Genomic DNA, 17,696 nt, shown 5'->3' with positions numbered 1-17,696 from the left:
GCTTGTTTTTTTAACACCCTCTGTCCTTTTAGAATTTTGCTGTACAATGGCCCTTTTTGTTCTTTGCCTTGGGTTTCTCTGCCCTCCACTTTTCCTCATCTCCTTTCTGTCTTTTGTTTTTGCCTCCTTTTTGTTTCCCTCTATCTCCCTGCATTGGTTCCCATCCCCCTGCCATATTAGTTTAACTCCTCCCCAACAGCACTAGCAAACACTCCCCCGAGGACATTGGTTCCGATTCTGCCCAGGTGCAGACCGTCCGGATTGTACTGGTCCCACCTCCCCCAGAACCGGTTCCAATGCCCCAGGAATTTGAATCCCTCCCTGCTGCACCATTGCTCAAGCCACGTATTCATCTGAGCTATCCTGCGATTCCTACTCTGACTAGCACGTGGCACTGGTAGCAATCCCGAGATTACTACTTTTGAGGTCCTACTTTTTAATTTAGCTCCTAGCTCCTTAAATTCATTTCGTAGGAACTCATCCCTTTTTTTACCTATGTCATTGGTACCAACGTGCACCACGACAACTGGCTGTTCTCCCTCCCTTTTTAGGATTTTATACCACAACAGTGGTGCCGAAACTCTTGCACACCTTGTTTGCAATCTGAAATACATGTTTTGTCGACCATATGCCATATTAGCTGCCAAAGTGCTGGCTCCACAGTCCAAGCTCCTGCAACTCGCAGTCTAACTACTTCAATAGAACCAGTTGTCAATTAAGCCCCAACAAGCACGAAGGTTGTTTGAAGCTATCCATTGTGCCTCAGACTCTCCAAATTATTGGAAATGCTCTTTTTGAATCAGTTCACCAATAAATACTGTAATACAGATCACTTCAGTTTCATTGAAATCCAAGTTCCCAATGAGGTATTGACTGATATGTGCTGTCATGACAGTTATTTATATTACCACCCCTTGTGAAAGACATCTGAATCTATCTTGTTTTACGATTTCATCTTTGGAGTAAATCCTTGAGAGTTATTAATTTTGATCTTAGTTAAGCACAAAAGCGGTTTCTATTGCTCAAAGCTGGTCACCAATGATTAATTCTGAAGCATTTGTGCCATAAATTCTTATCGGCCTGTTAAATTTTGTATTTAATTCTCATTGCCTGCATCGCTGCTTCTGAAAATGGCTTGCGTTAACCCCTCGAACACCAGGTACAGCACCTACCATGCTCTATGTGAAGACTTTTGATATTACCAGCACAGTAGGCACTGGCTGAACAATAAGGTAGCAGGCATTGTTTCCTTCGGCACAGAATATTTTTGGATTTTGGTTTTGGAATTTGTTTTATGAACTGATGAAAATGAGGAAGTTGATGCTTGGAAATGGGATACTTTACACCACAACTCCATTAGTCTTTTTGTCAGTATCCTTTGACAAAATGTTTGATTGTAGCTACAAGAGTTCAAGTTCCTTCCAATTTTCAACTGTTGGTGTCCAAAGTATTACTGCGTTTTAATTAACTGTTTTTCAAGTGATTTTAATTTTCCTCAAAGTCAAATGTTTTTGCATCCATGAATAAAAGTAATAAAGGGGATGAGTCCATTTGGAAAAGACTGTTGGGCAGAGCAAAAATAGAATTGATAATGGGCAAAAGAACCAGAGGAGAGAGGGGGAGAATTTTTTTAACGCAGCGAGTCATGATCTGAAATGCGCAACCTGAAAGGTTGGTGGAAGCAGATTCAATAGTAACTTTCAAAAAGGGAATTAGACATCGACTTGAATAGGAAATATTTGCAGGGTGATGGGGAAAGGGTAGGGGAATGAGACTAATTGTATAGCTCTTCCAAAGATCCGTCCAACCACGATGGGCTGTGCTGCAAGATTCTATGATTATAAGCTCAGAATCCGATAGTTAAACATCATTTTAGGAGTAATTGCTTCGTTTTTATTTAGATGTGAAATAAACACATTTAAACTGCCACCTCGCATACTTAACAAAGACTCAATTGAAGCAATCAACAAAAAGAGATCTGATTCAACAAAGAATAGAAGGTTACAGGCCAAAAATGAATAATTACAAAAAAAGGTTTGTACAGCTGTTGAACATTTGTACACCAACACAGGCTGCGAATAGGTCACTCAACCACCGAGAGATGTGTGGCATGGAAACATATGCAAATGATTTGGAGAGAAAGTAAAAATGTCGTTGAATGAGGGACAGGTCACTTGGCAAGCAGCAAAAGTGTTTTTTTTTTAAAATGTCCTGTATTGCGTCGCCACACTATGAAATATATCCTGGCTGAGAAAGCAGGCAGGGCTCTGCCAATATTGTCCTTTAACGGGCCACAAGAAATAAAACACAAGGGCAACTTAAGAGTGCATTTCCTTTCCAATTTCCCTTCATCTCCGAAGGAAAAGGATCAGTCTCAACCCCAGGATCCTGCGACAGTCTGGGTTATACCTGGTATTACCTGTGCCAGTCCAATGCATTGTGCTGTCCTGCTAGAAAAAAATGTTACATTATGTATCACAGTGGCAAATCGCCCTTCCAGGGACAGAGCATTTAGCAACAAGATGTTCAGCATAGAGTTTCCGAAATTTCTACTTATAATCTGAAGAAGGATTTCTATTTTCCTTGAATGACAAGTTTGTGTTAACAGACAGACAGTTCTGTAACATTAATGGCCTCTCCAGAGTTTCTTCCAGTACAGCTACTGAATTAAAAAAAAACTCTGCAATTTCAATGTTCTTCCACTTTCTTTGTGCTTTCCTTTTCATTGTTGAGTCTGCTACGTCACAAAATGCAACTCAAAGCCAGTTACGAGGTGCCAATATATAAAATTATGAGAAAACTATAAGTTACTGATGGCCTGCTTTTCAATTTTCAGGTAGGACTGGTTAATAATATTGTCTTTCATTGAAGAAACATCACTGAGCTGTTCACAGTCCAGGAAATAAATAATTTTTCATCTTCAAATATGAAAAAACATAATGGCCCTTTATAAAACTAGAAAATGCTGAAAATACTCAGCAGGTCCACTGGCATCTGCAAAGAGAATGACGGATTAATGTTTCAGGTCTAATCCCCATAACACCCAAAATGTTCACACAAATTTTCACTTTATAGATATCAACAAACCTGCTGGCTAATTCTGGCATTTTCTGGTTTTACTTTAGTTTTAAGCATTTGCTGTTTTCATTTCGGTTATCCCTCACATTTTATTAGTGCTCAATTGCAATTCATACTGACCCAACTCGGTTCTTGTCGCGGCTTTTATTGCCCACACGACTCGTGGATTTAATGTACAGGTGGCGGTGTAGCTCATCAATCAGGACCAGGTGCAGGTTCAATTTCTTGCTATGGAGCTCCAGACGCAGGTCACTCAGTCCTTCCACCTGCAGCAGCTGCCCCTCCAAAGAATCCACTGCAGAGACCTGAGACAGAAAACAAAGAAGACAACAGAAGTATGACTTTTGGTTCTCACCATTTTCAAACATAGTCTGCATCCCAGAGTACTTAAGGTAGTGGCTATAGAAATAGTAGATGCATTGGTGATCATTTTCCAACATTTTATTGACTCTGGATCAATTCCGATGGATTCGAGAGTAGCTAATGTAACGCCACTTTTTAAAAAAGGAGAGAGAAAACGGAAAATGTTGGAATCAATTATTAAAGAGGTAACAGCAGCGCATTTGGAAAACAGTGACAGGATCGGTCCAAGTCAGCATGGATTTATGAAAGGGAAATCACACTTAACAAATCTTCTCGAATTTTGAGGATGTAACTCGTAGATTGGACAAGTGAGAACCAGTGGATGTGGTGTACTTGGACTTTCAAAAGGCTTTTGACAAGGTCCCACACAAGAGATTAGTGTGCAAAAATTAAAGCACATGGTATTGGGGGTAATGTATTAACATGGATAGAAAACTGGTTGGCAGACAGGAAGCCAAGAGTAGGAATAAACGGGTCCTTTTCAGAATGGCAGGCAGTGACTAGTGGGGTACGCAGATATTTACAATATACATCAATGATTTAGACAAAGGAATTGAATGTAATATCTCCAAGTTTGCAGATGACACGAAGCTGGGTGGCAGTGTGAGCTGTGAGGACGATGCCAAGAGGGTGCAGGTTAGGTGAGTGGGCAAATGCATGGCAGATGTAGTATAATGTAGATAAATGTGAGGTTATCCACTTTGGTGGCAAAAACACACTGGCAGAATATTATCTGAATGGTGACAGATTAGGAAAAGGGGAGGTGCCACGAGACCTGGGTGTCATGGTACATCAGTCATTGAAAGTTGGCATGCAGGTACAGCAGGCGGTGAAGGCGGCAAATGGTATGTTGGCCTTCATAGCTCGGAGATTTGCGTATAGGAGCAGGGAGGTCTTACTGTAGTTGTACAGGACCTTGGTGAGGCCATACGTTGAATATTGTGTACCGTTTTGGTCTCCGAATCTGAGGAAGGACATTCTTGCTATTGAAGCGAAGGTTCACTGGATTGATTCCCGGGATGGCAGGACGAACATATGAAGAAATACTGGATCGACTCGGCTTACATTCACTGGAATTTAGAAGAATGAGAGGCGATCTCATAGAAACATAAAAAATTCTGACGGGATTGGACAGGTTAGATGCAGGAAGAATGTTCCCGATGTTGGGGAAGTCCAGAACCAGGAGTCACAATCTAAGGATAAGGGGTAAGCCATTTTGGACCGAGATGAGGAGAAACTTCTTCACTCAGAGAATTGTGAATCTGTGGAATTCTCTACAGACCAGTTCATTAGATATATTCAAAAGGGAGTTAGATGTGGCCCTTACGGCTAAAGGGATAAAGGAGTATGGAGAGAAAACAGGAATGGGATACTGAAATGCAAGATCAGCCATGATCATATTGAAGGCAAAATGGCCTACTCCTGCACCGATTTTCTATGTTTCTATGTTAATACTCCAAGGCATTGAACCACACTGGGCCTCGTCTAAAACCGTGCTTTCCCCAAGGAGTGGCATTCAGTCAGCTCCGTGCAGTCCCAAGAGTTTAGACATGCTGGGCGACTTCCCTCTACCTCCCGAAACCCAATTATAGAACTCCACTCACCTACATCCGAAAACAAATGACCGATTCAATATCTTGGGGAATTTTTCAAGGATACAGGGAGATGAGAGAAGAACTTAATAAAACAGAAAAGAAATCAGCTATCCAAATGCATAAAAACCATGACACTTTGTATGTCTGAGTGGCTACAGCTTGTATTACACAACTGCCTTGTACAATTATCCTCCAACTGCACCCAATTTCAAATCTGTTGTGGGCCATTACATAAAGTTTGTCACCATGAATTTCAGAAGGGTTTTTCTTTGCACGAGCATTAGCAAGTCTCAGCCTCGTTATGCTTACTCCACAACTGGCAGAGCATGCGCAGGTGGAAGTGATCTGAAGGGACGAAACAGCAGGAAATATTATAAAACTTGTGAAAACAACTTCAGTCCTCATATCTCAGTAGTTTATTGAAGAAGGTACCCAAACTATTATCTGTTCCAAACAAATTTAGTGCAATTTGATAGCCAACTGTTTCTAACTTAAAAGTGTTCATTTTCTATCTTTTACAATTGACCATCTGCTGCAATGGGTACTTTATATATGATAAACTTCTCTCGACCCCTCCACTGTTTCGAAATTAACAGACTGCTTGTCCAACACGCAATACTGGATGAGCAGAAATTTCCTCCAACTAAATATTGTGAAGACTGAAGCCATTGTCTTCGGTCCCCGCCACAAACTACGTTCCCGAGCCACCAACTCCATCCCTCTCCCGAGCATGTGTCTGATGCTGAACCACACAGTTCATAACTTTTGTGTCCTATTTGACCCTGGACTAACTAAGACCGCCTATTTACACCTCCGTAACATCACCCGTTTCTGCCCCTGACTCAGCTCATCAACTGCGAAAACTCTCATCCATGCCTTTGTTACCTCTCGACTTGACAATTCCAACTTGGCTGGCCTCCCACGTTCTACGCTACGTAAACTTGAGGTCATCTTAAACTCTGCTTGCTCACACCAAGTCCCATTCACCCATCTACCCTGTGGTCGCTGACCGAAATTGGCTGCCGGTTAAGCAACGCCTTGATTTAAAATTCTCATCCTTGCTTTCAAATCCCTCCATGGGTCTCACCCCAAACAATCACTGTAATCTCCTCCTGCCCCACAAATTTCCTCCACCTCCCCAGAGATAGCTGGGCTCCTCCAAATCTTGACCTTTGAGCATCCCTGATTTTAGTCGCTCAACCATTGGTGGCCACTCCACCTCGCTACTTCTTTTTCCTCCTTGAGGATGCTCCTGAAACCAAGCTTTTAACCAAGCCTTTGGTTATCTGTCCTAATATCTCCTTATGTGGTTCGCTGTCAAATTTTGTTCTATAACACTCCCGTTAAGTGCCTTGGTACATTTTACTACGGTAAAGATGCTATAAGTATGCAAGTTGTTATTTTTCCTGTTCTTGTGCAACACATGTTTACTCCCTGCTAATCTTTCAAGCACTACCGAAAGAATCATAGAATTTTACAGTACGGAAGGAGGCCATTTCAGCCCATCATGTCCGCACCAGTCAACCAGAGGATATCCAGCCGAAACCCATTTTCCAGCTTTCGGTCCGTAGCCCTGTCGGTTACAACACTTCAAGTGCCCATCAAAGTACTTTTTAATTGGTGTGAGGGTTTCTGCCTCTACCACCCTTTCAGGCAGTGTGTTCCAGACCCCCACAACCCTCTGGGTGAAGAAATTGTCCCTCAAATCCCCTCTGAAACTTCTACCAATTACTTTAAATGTTTGCCCCCTGGTTGTTGACCCCTCTGCTAAGGGAAATAGGTCCTTTCTATCCACTATATCTAGGCCCCTCAAAATTTTATACATCTCAATGAGGTCAACCCTCAGTCTCCTCTGTTCCAAGGAAAACAAATCCAGCCTTTCCAATCTCTTCTCAAAGCCAAGATTCTCCACTCCCGGCAACATCCTCGTAAATCTCCTCTGTAACCTCGCCAGTGAAATCACATCCTTCCTGAAATGCGGTGACCAGAACTGCATGCAGTACTCCAAGCTGTGGCCTAACTAATGTTTTATACAGTTCAAGCATCACTCCCCCTACTCTTGTATTCTATGCCTCAGCCAATAAAGGCAAGCATTCCATATGCCTTCTTAACCACCTTGTCTACCTGGCCTGCTACCTTCAGGGATCTGTGGACATGTGCTCAAGATCCCTTTGTACCTCTGCACTTCTCAGTGCCCTACCATTTAACGTGTATTCCCTTTCCTTGCTAGCCCTCCCCAAATGCATCACCTCACAAGTCTCCGGATTGAATTCCATTTGCCATTGTTTTGCCCACCTGACTAGTTGATTGATATCTTCCTGCAGTCCGCACAACCGATTTTAGTATCGTCTGCAAACTTCTTAATCTTACCCCCTATATTCAAGTTTAGATCATTGATGTATACCACAAAAAGCAAGGGACAAAGTACTGAGCCCTGTGGAACCCCACTGCAAACAGCCTTCCAGTCACAAAAACACCCCTCAACCATTACCCTCTGCTTCCTGCCTTTGAGCCAATTTTGGATCCAACTTGCCACTTTGCTCTGGATCCCATGGGCTTGTACTTAGGTGACCAGTATGCCATATGGGACATTGGCAAATGCCTTGCTAAAATCCATATACACTACATCAGATGCACTACTCTCATCGACCCTCCTGGTTACCTCCTCAAAAAATTCAAGACACGACCTTCCTTCCTTGCATTGTTGATGCCAAGCTGACTAAGCACCGGGAGCAAAGCTCAATTCAAAATACTTCTGAATTCTAGGCTATTATATTTATAAATCGTCTAAGTCATTTCTGAGGGACACAAAAAACAGTCTTCACTATCTGTCATCATCATAGGTGAGGCCGCACCTGGAGTACTGCGTGCAGTTTTGGTCACCTTACTTAAGGAAGGATATACTAGCTTTGGAGAGGGTGCAGAGACGATTCACGAGGCTGATTCCGGAGATGAGGGGGTTAACTTATGATGATAGATTGAGTAGACTGGGTCTTTACTCGTTGGAGTTCAGAAGGATGACGGGGGATCTTATAGAAACATTTAAAATAATGAAAGGGATAGACAAGATAGAGGCAGAAAGGTTATTTCCACTGGTCGGGGAGACTAGAACTAGGGGGCACAACCTCAAAATACGGGGGAGCCAATTTAAAACCGAGTTGAGAAGGAATTTCTTCTCCCAGAAGGTTGTGAATCTGTGGAATTCTCTGCCCAAGGAAGCAGTTGAGGCTAGCTCATTGAATGTATTCAAGTCACAGATAGATAGATTTTTAACCAATAAGGGAATTAAGGGTTATGGGGAGCGGGCGGGTAAGTGGAGCTGAGTCCACGGCCAGATCAGCCATGATCTTGTTGAATGGCGGAGCAGGCTCGAGAGGCTCGATGGCCTACTCCTGTTCCGAATTCTTATGTTCTTATGTTCTGGTCCCTCGAAGCGAGGATTGACTTGTTTCCACGCCAAAAAGGGATGAGTTCACAGGTGTTTCAATATTCCAGATCCCAAACTACATTCTTGAAGGGGGAAAAATTCTTGTGCGTGGATTTTATTAACGTGTGGTGGCCGATGCACACCAGCCACCACACGGGCTTGACAGAGCGAGGTCTTGGTCCAGTGGCAAGGGTTACCCAATAGGCTATTATACTCTTCAGGACAGCTGCCCCACAACAGCCATTTATTATTTGGACAAAAATATGTGTTTCTTTTTAAAACATCACACTCAGAAATACTGTGCGAATCTCCAAGCTTAAAAGGTTATAAACAGTCACGATTCCTCAGCAAGATATTGCACCAATCTGGGCTGGAGAAAGCAATTTGTGCAAATACCCTGCAATGAGAATACAAAATAATAATGCATGGGAAGAAGTTACAGGCCATTCAAATCATTCCTATGACCCAATAACTGCAAGAGCAGTTAAAGCCTTGAACTCTCTCCAAGACACCCATTACTTTGTAGCATATACATTTGCTGCAATTTGATCCATATTTGTTTCCAAGTACTGGTCAGTGTTACTGCGGAATGGAGAAATGGTTGTTTTGCCAAAGGGTGTCAATGATTTCAACAAATAAAATGAATTGTGCCATTGCGTAAATGAACACTAAGAGATGTTCTTTGGGTTTGTTAAGCAACTTAGTTAACTCACAATATATTAAGTCAGTAATTTAATATCAGGAGCAGTCATTGTTTTTCCAAAAGAGAAAGCCAGCAACCTGGTACTGAACAGTTCACTGTTACAATCTCCCAGACACAAGGCTAAGTGGTTAAACACAAAGGAGGTAATTTTATAATCAAAATAAGAGGGGGCCTCACCCTTTGACATCTGCAATGTCTTGCCATTTACTTCACCACAGCTATCATGATATCTAATCGAAGAGGGTTGGCACAGAACTTTCCTCCTCTAACTGTATGAACTGATATTTAACGATCAAAGGTATGGCGAAGCAGCCCAGATTAAGACAGTAAGAATTCAAAACAAGGGAATCCCTACACAGGTTCCGAGCATGTACAACTGAAGAAAATAAAGCGATTTGAAGCAGATATTTTTTGGTGAGACATCCACAAAAAAAGTGTTTCAATTGCATTCACACTTTCCTGGATCTGTAACAAGACATATTCTTCAATCTATTTTCAGTGGCACACAATAATCAGATTTTTAAAAATAGCTACCATCTATATTTTTAATTTTCCACTGCATGCATAGATGGCAAGACAGAGAGCACACCAAGGAAATTATTTTTGAAAAGGATGCATTGTTTGTGAAATTGCTTTTCAGCTCTGCGATGTCTTCCCATTTACTTCACCACAACAATCGTGGTATCTAATTGAAGAGGGTTGGCACAGATCTTTCCCTCTCGAACTGTATGAACTGATAACTGCCAAGAGGTATGGAAGAGCAGCCCTGATCAAGTTCTGTAATTTCCTCTCCCTTCAAGGAAGCACCAAAAATGCCACTCAAGCACAGTTCAGATGGCATCTGGAATTCACTGGGTAGAGTATTACAGCTACAAACTGATTTCCTCCTCAATGCACCACACCCAAATTAACATCATTCTTGAAGTTATTGACAGTAGCTGACTGATATCGAATATGGAGCAGACACGTTTTGGAGAGACATCCACAACTAAAACAGGCACATTTTCATAACCCCACCTCAAACCATAAATTTATAGAACAAATTGCATTGATGAAAAAAAATATTTCTAAATGACAGACATGCAAACTGTCACTGAGCTAGCCAGAACAGGAAAGGTTCATGTGACTTGGAGAGTCAAGCTCTGCTGTGTGGAACGTTTCAGACACGTCATCAACAATTAAAACAATGGGCTCAATTTTGCCCAATCCCTTTTTTCGGCGCACTTACCTTAAGTGTGCCGACTTTGCGCGCTGTGCCCAATCCCTTTTTTCGGCGCACTTACCTTAAGTGTGCCGACTTTGCGCGCTGGAAACGGCACTGGAAAAAAGTCGCCCCATCCTGGCCGCTCTTCTGAGTCCCCGGAATCCCAGCGTGGCGTACATTGTGCAGTGGAGGAGCGGAGCAACAGGCCAGCGCCGAAAACAGTACCGGCACCTGCGCGCATGCGCGGTGGTGTCTGCCCGATGTGCGCACATGCGCAGTGAAGTCTGTGCGCATGCTTCTGCCCTCCCAGCGTGTTCTGCGGGCTGTGAGCAGGACCCGATGCTCGCAGCCCCGATGCCCAGCCGAAAGGACGTCCCGATCTTCACCGCACCATATCCCCGGTGGCCTCCCGCACCGGCCAGCCGGCTGAGTTCCTTGGCCGAGGTAGGACTTCAGTTTTATTTTTTATTTATTGATGGTTGTGCTTGAGAGTTTTGATTGGGGGGGGGGGCGGGGGGAGAGCTGGGGGAGAAAAAGTGTTTTGCAGGCTGGGGGGGGGGGGGGCTTTAAAAAAAAAACTTGATTCTGGCATGGCATAAAAGGTAGGACTTCTATTTTTTATTTGTTATTGATGGATTGCTTATTACCTTTTGTGGTTTGTTTCGTGCTTTGTAAGTCTTGGTGCTTTAAATGGACTAACCTGCGCCAATTTCTTAACTGCCCACAAGGTTTTTCAGAGCTGGCCACATACGCTGACCTGAGTCGATTTGGAGTAAGTTTTAGCTGGCCAAAGTGACATAAATGGCCAAAACTTGCCTAAGTGTCTGAGAACGCCCCTTTTGAAAAAAAATTTTTTTTTTTTTTAAATCATACCGAACTGACTTACTCTGGAGCAAATGTTTTGGGGAAAATGGCATTTTTTAAACTTACGCCAGAAAAAATAACTTCCTCCAAAAAAATTGATGCAAGTCATGGCCAAAATTGGGCCCTCGAGAGAAACTTACTTTTGACCTTTGTTGAATAGCTGGATGATTTGGAGAAGTTGCAAAAGCTAATCTGAAAGAGTTCAAGGATCAAATTCACCTGAACATGTCACTGTGTGAAACACTCACATACACCAGAACATTATTCAGTTTTAAAAACAAACTGACTTCTTGGTTTTTGTTCAGTAATCAACAGGGTACTGTGATTAAAATAACTGATCGTCACAGCATTACTTCTAACTTTATTCAGCCAAAACTCTCAAATTAGTGCCTGCTCTGAAGGCAATCAGTTAATTATCAAATCATTAGATAGCACAAGGTCATACTATATATAATGCTACCAAATACTTTACAAGTATATGGTAAAAGCAGCTTTTCTGGGGAAAGAGCAAAGAAAATAATTCTAAGCTGTCCTTCCAAAGGAAGTACAGTATTACATCACCGAGTACCATTAAATGCTCATCAAAACACCACTGCTGGCAGGCACACAGATATTGAGATCACACTTCTTGGATTCCTATAACAGTGGTTGAAAAGCAATAATAAAACCATGCAACTGTGACACAGGGAGAAGGGGAGCTACACAGCCTCCAGCTTCAACCATCTATCAGCAATAGAACCTCATTCAGGAAACTGGATCTTGCCATCATTCTGGGAAGTGAAGGACGTCTTTTCCCTTTCAGACAAACCTGCATGTTCAGTGGATTTGGACTCTACTCTTGAATTTATTGCTGAAAGCTGACCATTTGTTCTGCACTCAGAAGCTGAGGAGCAGAGTCAATTTGAATCTGCAGATCTGTTTTTGTTTGCCCATATTCAGATCGAAGAAATCAATGTCCCATATTTGCTGTGGCAAGGCATCCAACAGCATCTGCCGTTAAGTTAGACTTGCCCTTGCACCTTTAGGATGTTACCATTTTTGTATAGCAAGTTGTTGAAAGTGTGAGGATGGTGTTATAGTGAGAGAAACCAGTCATCTGAGATCTGGGTGAACAGGGCAAGCAACTGTGCATCTCCTCACCCAGATTCCAGTTCATTAGTCTAAGGGTATAATTCTCACGATGGGATTAATGATTGAGGTTTGCAGGAGGTAGAGGTTTAAATCCCAGACGAGCCCTTGATTGTAGGAAAATAATTTTAAAGTCGCTGCAACAACAGAAAGACCCGGAGGGTGTTTGTGCACATATTTTTGAAGGTGGCAGGACAGATTAACAAAGCAGTTCATAAAGCAGATGGGATTGTGGGCTTTATAAATAAAGGCAGAGAGTACAAAAACCAGGAAGGTATACGAAAGCTAAATAAAACATTAGTTTGGCCCCAGCTGGAGTATTGTGTCGAATTCTGGGCGCCACACTTTAGGAAGGATGTGAAGGATTTGGAGAGGGTACACAAGAGATTTACGAGAATGATTCCAGGGATGAGGATTACAGTTACATGGATAGACTGTAGAAGCCTGGGTTGTTCTCCTTCGAACAAAGGCGGCGATTTGATACAGGTGTTTAAAATCATGAAGGGTTTAGACAAGAGTAAATAAAGATAAACTGTTTCCAATGGCTGAAGGGTCAGTAACCAGAGGGCAGAGATTTAAGGTGATTGGCCAAAGAACCAGTGGCGACACGAAGAAAAATCTTTTTACAGAACGAGTGGTTAGGATTTGGAATGCACTGCCGGATCGGGTGGTGGATACAGATCCAACAGCATCCTTCAAAAGGAAATGGGATAAATACATGCATGAAGGAGAAAAAATTGCAGGGATATGGGGAAGAGCAGGTGAAGTGGACTAACTGCCTTGCTCGTTGAAAGAGCCAGCGCAGACTTGATGGGCCAAATGGCCTCCTTCTGTGCTGCACTATTCCATGATTCTATGAAGGATTGTGAAATTAACAGCGCAAAGAATGACAAGGAAGTGTAAATTAGCGTGGGTGAATTCAATGTCAAATCAGGTGCAGAAGGAGAAAAAGGGAAAGAAAAATTAGATTGATTGAGAAAGAAAAGGCACAGAAAGGAAAAGCAAAATAGTGTTTTTAAAATTTGACATTTTTGAAATCTCCAATCACCATTTAAACCGAAAGGAATAAGACTCCACATTTATAATAGTTAATTTTCAATGCCAGAGAAGTTGATCGGCAGTGATGAACACTTAATCACATTGTTAAAAGGGTACAAATTGAATGGACAAGGCTTAACTTTTTATGGTGAACTTACTTCATATCTCCCGCGCAAATACAGCAACATCATGCCATTCAATGCATTTCCATGGCGAGGCAGTCGGTAGGATGCCATTTTCGCAAAGCTGACAGCGGAACGGCACATCTCACGCAGAAACCTTTGGATTTCTGCGTTAATCCTCGCATTTTCATTCACCTGAAATTGCTGCAGCATTTGTGCATAGATAACGGCGATTCTGACAGCAAATTATGGGCCATGGTGAAATGTTTCAGCTTTCTGATGTGCTTGGTTCACTGAGGTGGGAGAACCATACGAAGTAAACAGAATTTTCTGCATTTTTTCCCCCCTCTTTTTGTATCACTATTACCTGGCACTCTCAAGTCAGATAGAAAGTATGCCATGAACCAGGCTAAATGCAGATGTTGATCACTTCAATCACATGAGAAAGAAAGAGAGTGAGAAGGAGAAAGGGAATCAGACTTGTATTTCTGTATTGCTGTTAGTTTCTGAAAAACAGCTCAAAGCACTACATATTAAGTTACTCAAAGGCTGTGACTGATATGCAGCAGCCATTTTGCAACTGTGATTCCACAAAGAACAATAAATTAAATGACTGAGTTAATATGCTTTTTGGTAACATTGGTTGAATGTGAACAGTTGGTGAGGTCAGCCTGCGCTTTTAATCTGCATCAGTTAACTTTCTGGAGCATTGGCTTGATGATAAGGGAAAATGCCCTATCAGTAAGATCTTTGTGCCAGACAATGAGGAGTCAGAAAAGTTGGTCGTGAATTGGTCGTGTTTTAGCGCTCCACGTAAATAAGAAAAGGTGGATAATTTTTGGTCCGTTTGGCTCAGTTGGTTGTTAGTCACCGCCAGACTCAACAACTCGAATGCCCTCCTTGCTGCCTCCAAGACATCACGAAAGGAGTTCCTCAGGGCAGTGCCCGAAGCCCAACCATCTCAGCTGCTTCATCAATTACCTTCCCTCCATCATGAGGTCAGAAGTGGGGATGTTCGCTGATGACTGCACAATGTTCAGTGCCATTCGCAACTCCTCAGATAATGGAGCAGTCCATGCCCGCATGTACCAAGACCTGGATGACATTCAAGCTTGGGCTGAGAAGTGGCAAGTAACATTCACACCACAGAAGTGTCAGGCAATGACTATCTCCAACAAGTGAGAGTCTAACCACTGCCCCTTGACATTCTACAGCATTACTGTCGCCGAATCCCCCAACATCAACATCCTGGGATTCACTATTGACCAGAAATTCAATTACACCAGCCACATAAATACTGTGGCAACAAGAGCAGGTCAGACGCTGGGTATTCTGCAGTGAGTGTCTCCTCTCCTGACTCCCCAAAGCTTTTCCACCATCTCCAAGGCACAATTCACGAGTGTGATAGAATACTCCCCACTTGCCTGGATGAGTGCAGCTCGAACACAAGAAGCTCGACACCATCCAGGACAGAGCAGCCCGCTTGATTGGCACCCCATCCACCACCTTAAACATTAATTCCCTTCACTGTCGGCACACCTTGGCTGCAGTGCGTGCCAGCAACTCAACAAGGCACCAAACAAATCACCCAGGAGGACAAGGGCAGCAGCCACATGGGAACACTGCCACCTGCACGTTGCCCTCCAAGTTACACACCACCCTGACTTGGAAGTATATGTCCATTCCTTCATCGTCACTGGGTCAAAATCCTGGAACTCTCTCCCAAACAGCACTGTGGGAGTATCTTCACCACAAGGACTGCAGTGATTCAAGGCAGCGGCTCACCACCATCTTCTCAAGGGCAATAAATACTGGCCTCGTCAGCAATGCCCACATCCCATGATGGAATAAAGGAAAAAAATTCTACACGCTTTATTAATTCCGGCTTTCTCAAAACACTGCTGCACACATCCTGTCCTGCTCATCCGTCACCACTGTCCTCATTGCCTTATATTGGGGTCCTATTCCCCCAACACCACATTTTTCAGCCTTGCATCCCCCCCAAACACTCTATTCCACTGATTGTAGTCGTTTGTGCCTCGCCCTCAGTCCACAATTAAGCACCGAAGTAAAATGAGCAGGAGTCGGCCATAAAGCCCCTCAAGCCTGCTCCGCCATTCAATAAGTTCCCGCCCTATCCCCATATCCTGTAATTCCCTTAGTGCCTAAAAATCTATCAATCTCAGTCTTGAATGTACAAAACAACTGAGCATCCACAGCCCTCTTGGGTCGAGAATTCCAAAGATTCACAATCCACCGAGTGAAGAAATTTCTCCTCATCTCAGTCCTAAATGTTTGATCCCTTATCCTGAGATTGTGACCCCTAATTCTAGATTCTCCAGTCAAGTGAAACAGCCTCTCAGCATCTAGCCGATCAAGCGATCTCAGAATTTTATATCTTTGAGATTGCCAGCAAAATACTTCTTTACCTCAATGAAAAACTCTCTCAAAACCCACTCCTTGACAAAGTTTTTGATCACACCTTTCTTGGCTGAGGATTCATTTTCTTCATGCCTAACTGTGAAGTCTTGAGCCATTCTTGATGTAAAAGACACTTCATAAATGCTAGTTATTACGAAGTCCAGTGCATGCCTGCCATCTGGCCCAGAATGTGTGTGCATATCGAAACGAAGAATCGGAACTTATTCACTGGGCCACCCATTCTCCAGGATTTTCAATGCTTTTGTACGATTCAATAATATTTATAAATAATTATTGCATTTCTGCTCACCCCCACCCCACTTAATAACCAGCAAATCTTCGAAGCAATATCAAATTTCATTGGTGGGTTCAAACTAGAAAACTAAATTCTAATGCTCGTCACCAGAAAACAATCATCCTGCTAAAGGCACAGATAAGTGAGCCTCAGCGGGACAGTCCCTCAATGCTGACTGTCCATCCTTCAGATGAATCGAGCATTCCATGTGCTTGTTCAGATCAACATTAAAGATTTCATGCCACTATGGAAGGAAGATAAGGGAGTTCTCCCAGGACTCTAATCAACATCCCTCCGCCATCCAGAATAAATCATGGCAGTTTGTGCAGAATTGATGACACAAAATTGCTGCCATGGTTTACCACGCAACAACAATTACTGTGCTCCAAAAATAATACATTGCACAAGGCACCTTTAAGATGTTTTGACATGATAAATGCAAGTACGATGTCAGAACAGATTGATGAGACTTGCACATTCTTCGTTCTTTGAAGGGGATGTAGCAAAGCTTCTATTCAAGCAATTGGCTTTTTGCGAGAGTTAAATGGTTTGTAGTCTGTCATCATTTTATGCAGCATTAAAATACAGCATGTGAGGTGAAAGCATTTTTAAATACATGTTCAGAACTCCGTTTCATTTAGTCACTGGGAGTTGGAGCTTGAAAAAAAAAGTCCAAAAGAAGTGACTTAAATGGTCATTTCAGCCAGAACCTGAAGTAGCAATTGTAATAGGCTTCACACTGCTTAGTAGTTCAATTTGATAGCTATAACTAGTTTTTTTTTTTTAAATTGTTCAAATATCCAATCTCTACTCCAGCCAAGTGCTTTGATTTGCAACATCCACATTGTTCATTGCCCTTGAAATCCTCGCAATACAGACACTGCGAACTCCAATATTCCCATTCATGAGACATTATTCAACGATAAACAACAGAAAGCCCAAGTTTGTTTGCAGCTTCTTGGACTTTACTCATCTCTCAAAATACTACGTGATAAAGGACAAAAAGCCAAGGGAAAAAATCTGGCACCTGAAATTGTGCATGAGCTTTGTCAGTAAAAGTAATGGCCCAGAATTAGTGGTGAGTGGCGAAGCGAAGGTTTTCATCGTTGGCACCGAAGAACGTTTTGTACAAGATTCTCGCGATCTCTGTCGAGAACAACGGGGTTTTCAACATTCAATTCAAATCAACGAAGTGCAGTGGGGATCACTTTATCTGAGGTGCTATAATGTCAACAAGCTATCCCAGCAGCCAATCAAAATGGAGAATTCTCAGACAATGAACAAGGAAGTTCTTAAAATTTTAACTTTTTAAAAATGTTAAGATACCAAAACATAGATTGAGGCTCTCACATGGGGAAAAGGCAAACTAGAAATAAAGACAGCTGAAAAAAAAGTTAATTTAAAAAAACATTTCAAGAAAAAGTTGATTAAAAATTTAAATTTTTATTAAAATGGACA

The 17,696-nt window shown here is 42.4% G+C and overlaps 1 protein-coding gene across 1 annotated transcript in view; it reads right to left on the bottom strand.

Annotated features, from left to right (window-relative positions):
- Nucleotides 1-17,696, bottom strand: part of exoc4 (exocyst complex component 4) — a 617,734-nt gene that overhangs the window by 553,872 nt on the left and 46,166 nt on the right. Inside the window, exon 3 of the mRNA XM_070897190.1 lies at nt 3,199-3,383. Within this exon, the coding sequence (XP_070753291.1) occupies nt 3,199-3,383 (185 nt within the window). The remainder of the gene's footprint in view (nt 1-3,198; nt 3,384-17,696) is intronic.

This window comes from Pristiophorus japonicus, chromosome 13 (genome assembly GCF_044704955.1).
Source record: "Pristiophorus japonicus isolate sPriJap1 chromosome 13, sPriJap1.hap1, whole genome shotgun sequence".
In the NCBI taxonomy this organism is placed as follows: Eukaryota; Metazoa; Chordata; class Chondrichthyes; family Pristiophoridae; genus Pristiophorus; species Pristiophorus japonicus.
The sequence above is the reverse complement of the archived record's forward strand: the minus strand, read 5'-3'. Positions and strand labels throughout refer to the sequence as shown.